This window comes from Penaeus monodon, chromosome 37 (assembly GCF_015228065.2).
Source record: "Penaeus monodon isolate SGIC_2016 chromosome 37, NSTDA_Pmon_1, whole genome shotgun sequence".
NCBI classification, from domain to species: domain Eukaryota; kingdom Metazoa; phylum Arthropoda; class Malacostraca; order Decapoda; family Penaeidae; genus Penaeus; species Penaeus monodon.
This window is the reverse complement of record NC_051422.1, coordinates 9,717,314-9,722,498: the sequence shown is the minus strand read 5'-3', so window position 1 is coordinate 9,722,498 and position 5,185 is coordinate 9,717,314. Positions and strand designations below refer to the sequence as shown.

Below are 5,185 nucleotides of genomic sequence, written 5' to 3'. Positions count from 1 at the left end.
AGCAATGCCAGTTGTGATATACTCAGGGTCAATAAAATCCCGGAGACCTTGGCAACGCAGCCAGCGTTTCTGGCCGCATATAAACCGGCCCCGGCATGTCTAGGCGACACTCAGCGCCCTGGCTTTCTCCTGAACACACATACGAGAGGATCAGCTCACTCATTTACTGGACAAGGTAACCTCAGTCTGCTGTCTCCCAGCTGCCGATACCGTTATCTTGACTCCCTTTTTGTCTTATCCGTTAACATACTTCATTGGTTTGTCATTTTATTTTATTTCATAAGGCAACTTATAAAAGTTGCAAAAACTGTAAATGATAACGCTATGAAAATAGGACAAGTTTTTTTTTAATTCAACATATTCTTGCGATCATTGCCCTTAGCTGCACTTTCAGAAAAAGTATATTTCAAGAAAGCACATAAAAGTCTTGGTTCCGCATTTACGCTTTCCAGGTTTCCATGTTTTTTCTTAAATGTTTTTGTTCTTTTTCATCTTATTAATTTAATTCGTCTACATACTTCGAAGTAAAACAATTCCTCATAACTAATTATACTTGCTGATATTTTCTCTTTCCATTCATTTCCACTGTACCTACAATCATTTTAAGAGATGTCTCTGTATATAAAGATGCTCTACTCAATGAGACCGGTCTTTGACTCCCGTTGTGATCTTTCTAGAAGCCTCGGATCATTATACGGGAACTTTGTCTTCGATATCTCGAAGGGCAGACATATATTGGGTCACTCGAATTTACTGACTTACAGATGGAGCATGTGATATAGACGTTTTTATCTTCCGAATCAGCAACTTAGTCATATTAGTTTATACTTCTTCCTGTCTGCAAATTAGCATGATTTTTATGAAATATCCCATTACGTCCATATACACGTTATTAATTGGCTGCATTATGAAGGCTATAGTTTTAATTAATGGAATTTCTCCTACGTTTTCAGGATGCGTGTACTCGCTACGGTGTTAGCTCTTGCAGCTGTGGCCTCTGCAGTGCCCAGGGTTCGACGTCAGGCAGAGCCAGAGGTATACTGTAACAACAACAGGGACATATGCGTACCCTATTACCTGTGCAGGGACGGAATAGTTATTACAGATGGAAGCGGTCTCATCGATATTAGGTAAAGTTCCTATTTTATTTTACTTGTACGGTGCAAAAGAAAATAATGATATATAATAGCTCCACACAAATAAAAATAGATACAAGTCATGACCTGTTGCGGTAATTTATCATGACGTTCCTCTCACACTCTTTTGAACCATTTTCAGAATCAAGCCTCGACTCGGCGGGAACAATACATCGGCCACGAGGTCTGGAACCCCAGAGCCCGCGAGGTCTTCAGCCACGGAGTTTATTTCTGAGTGCCCAAGCTTCCTCGACGTCTGCTGCACCGACCCCACCCGCAAACCTCCCCCACCTCCGAAGTATGTATCACAGTGCGGCAGACGGAATGAAGAGGGAGTCAACGCACGCATTGTTGATTTTCCTGTAAGTATATGTGTTTTTTTCATATATCATACATAAATGCTTAACTTAGAGTTAATGACAAAAAACATAAATACAGACCCTTCCGTTTGAAGTGTTGTTGGTAATGCATGGTGCATTCTTCTCTTTCACTTTCGACATCTGAAGGTGAGGTTGGGAATTTATATCTAATTCGTGTCTCACATCAAGTTTCTTTTAATTAGCATAGGAAGTAATTCTTTGTGGACAATGATAATCGATTTTTCGATGCACTAGTGTGTTTTTTGTGTAGCTTCTATACCTGAAGGAGTTGGCTAGATTTTTTCTCTGAATGGAGACCTATTACATGGTTATATCAACTAAATATATTTCCGTAATATAAATATACCTACTTGCTTTACAATCCGTTTACCCATTGAAACAAACACACACATTATTAGATATACGTACATTTGTCTCCCCAAGAATGTCCCATTACCGCTCCATGCTTCTTTCTAACCGGGTGCACTTTGATCTTCCAGGCCAACCAGGCGCAGTTCGGCGAATTCCCATGGATGGCGGCGGTGCTAAGGACGGAATACTCGGAGGATAATGTGGAAGAAAAGCACTACGTCTGCGGCGGCTCCCTCATCCACCCTCAGGTTGTTCTCACAGCTGCCCACTGTGTCTACAACATCAACCCAACCACCCTCAACGTCCGCCTTGGGGAATGGGACACCCAGAAGGCTTATGAGCTTTACCCACACCAGGACCGCAACGTCGGCTACGTCGTCACCCATCGCGAGTTCAGTCACACTAACCTCTTTAACGATTTCGCTCTCCTCTTCCTCGACTCCCCCGTGGAACTCGCACCTAACGTGGACACCGTTTGTCTCCCCGAACAAGGACAGACATTCGATGGGTCCTACTGCTGGGCTACTGGCTGGGGCAAGGATAGGTTCGGGAAGGAAGGAGTGTTCCAGAACGTCTTGAAGGAGGTTGAGCTCCCCATTGTTAGCCAATACGACTGTCAGGAATCCCTTCGCACAACCAGGCTTGGTAAACTTTTCAAACTGCACCCATCCTTCACCTGCGCAGGCGGCATCGCTGGCGTCGACACTTGCACAGGTGATGGAGGATCTCCCCTGGTGTGCCTGGGGCTGGGTAACAGTTACGTCCAAACAGGCATAGTGGCTTGGGGCATCGGCTGTGGAGAGGACAATGTTCCTGGCGTCTATGCTAACGTGCCTGCTTTCGTCAACTGGATCAAGGATAATGTAAACTCCATCCTCCTACAAGAGTTCAACTATGACAACAAGAACTATTGGTAAATAATGCGAAGCTGATGTCCAGGCACTAAGAATGCCGTTCCGATGCAGCAAGTCGCTTGTCCGAGCTTTCACCTTGTGGCGGTAGAGCCAAGAAGTCCCTGCGTCAAGTTCAATGAAAAGTTATCATTCTATTTATCGTGTCGTCTATTTATACCAATAAATTTTATAAAATATTCAACAAATTTCTTACATTAACCTCTTCTCCTTACATAAGGTAAGCCTCATAATCGATTAAAGATAACCCTAAACTATCAGTATCTTTAAAAGACGTTAAAAAATATTTCATCCTGTTTAATATAAATGCATCCAGTAAAATAGTATAACGATAATTATGAATCGTGATGAACAGTCTGAAACATATTACCTACAACTTTTTTGTCACTCTGCTACACAATAGTGGGTTTCTTCACATTACACAAAATAAAATCAGTCAAAACGTAACCAGACTTAAACTAGGAGGCATTTTGGCTCATCCCATATCCTAATATGTGACCCTATACGTTCGGCTTAATACTGTCAAAAATTTAAGTCAACGAAATTAAAGTTACTGATTCGACCTTTCATTCACGATCTCATTTAGTTAATCAGAATTTTCAATGCATAAGCTATAAAGCAACTGTGATTAACTCCAATATTGCACATGGAATTGCTTCCATAGAGCAAAATTGGAAGCCAGGGCCTGGAAGACATGTAGCTTGGTCCTTCTGCATAAGTACCAACATCTCCAAGTGCTCTTGTTGATCGAGTTCATGGCTCTTGCTGTCAGACCAATTCGTCTACTGACTTCTAGGTCTGACAGCCCAGTGACATGGACTACACTACCAATGTATGTAAAGCTCTCTGTGTGCTTGTGGTGTAGTGGTAGCGATCTCGTCTAGTAATCTTGCTGACCTGCATTCAAATCCCTTACCACCAGTGGATGGTAACCCCAGCCATTCCTTGGACAACAGGCGGTAATTTAGAATCAAAATGATACAGGTAGTATGTCACACCAAGAATATCCATTGTAATGAATGGAATTAAACAAAAATATAAATTATATTACAATATGTTCCCCTAACAGGCCCCTAAAATCTTGGAGCATGGTTCAGGCCCAAAGGATAGCAACATCGTCGACAAGATCGAGGTCGATGACCTTGATATTACTCAGTATTGCTTCACATTGACTTTGGATAATAGCTCTGCCCATTATTCGGTGAATGCTGTAAGGACACAGCCTTGCCTCACCCCTGAGTTAACAGGGAAGTCTGACATGTCAACACACTTTACAGCATTTTCAGTACCAGTATATAGGCTTACTATTAAACCAATAATCCGTGTCAGAATTCCCCCAAGTCTCAAGTCTCCCCCAGCCATTTGTGATGCACCAAGTCAAATGCCATCTTGAGGTCGATGTAAGCCGCAAGTACCCCACGACCAAACTCACGACGGCGTTCTACAATGACTTGAAGCGTTGGGATGAGGTCTATTGTGGACTTGCCAGGAGTGAATCCAGACTGCTCTGGTCTCTGATGCCTTAGTAGGTGGTCACAGATCTGTTTCAGAATATGGGCAAAAACCTTACCTGGTACATTGAGTAGTATGATGCCACGGTAATTGCTATAGTCCCATCAATCCCTTTCCCATTCCGGAGAGGAATGACCGCGCCCCCCAAGAGGTCAGGGGGAATGGAACCAGACTGCCAGATGGTAGTCAGAATCTCATGCAAGCTCCGTGCCATAGGTTCACCCCCAGCCTTTAGCAGCTCAGCTGGGATATTACATATGCGCCTGAAGCTCTTCCACCCTTCAGCTTAGAGATCACCTCCCTAATCTCAGGGTAGGAGGTTCCTTGCTGATGGATGGGTACAGCACAGGTATTGTGACATCACTTGGGTCCAGACTAACTGCTGGATGGTCTATATGGTACATCTGCTCAATATACTCAATGTTTATGAACCCCAACATGATCTGAGATGATCTGTTCATTCACTAAGTGGACTGCAGTCATCTGTGAGGAGGCTTGGGGTTCAGTTTCTCAGGGCGAAGGACATTTACTAAGATTCCTGATGAACTGTTCCTTGTCCCTTCTCAGCAGTGTCTGAACCCTGTACACCAAAGAATGGAGCTAATCCTGATTGCTATTTAGTCGTATAATATATTAAATTTTTTTCAGCCTCAGAACAATTAGTTCAACCTTTCAACTTGTGATTTGCTCAATTATAGTGTTAATAGGTGTATGAACCAATCGTGGACTATGACATGCTTTTGCCGATAGGCATGTATCTCACTCCAACCCAAGCGTTGTATCTGTAAACAGGTATTACACAAAAACTAGCAGAAGTACTGTCTTTGGATGTAATTGCTTTTTGACTTAATTGGTATTACTGTTAATGTGATTATTTGATGGCCCAGAAAAAAAT

The 5,185-nt window shown here is 42.8% G+C and overlaps 1 protein-coding gene across 1 annotated transcript in view; it reads left to right on the top strand.

The window, feature by feature from the left end:
* The window catches only part of LOC119596189, a 12,396-nt gene extending 9,434 nt beyond the window's left edge, over nucleotides 1–2,962 (top strand). Inside the window, exons 6-9 of the mRNA XM_037945366.1 lie at nucleotides 83–175; nucleotides 954–1,130; nucleotides 1,279–1,498; nucleotides 1,996–2,962. Of these exons, the coding sequence (XP_037801294.1) occupies nucleotides 83–175; nucleotides 954–1,130; nucleotides 1,279–1,498; nucleotides 1,996–2,784 (1,279 nt within the window). The 3' untranslated portion in view covers nucleotides 2,785–2,962. The remainder of the gene's footprint in view (nucleotides 1–82; nucleotides 176–953; nucleotides 1,131–1,278; nucleotides 1,499–1,995) is intronic.
* Nucleotides 2,963–5,185: the final 2,223 nt, after the last annotated feature.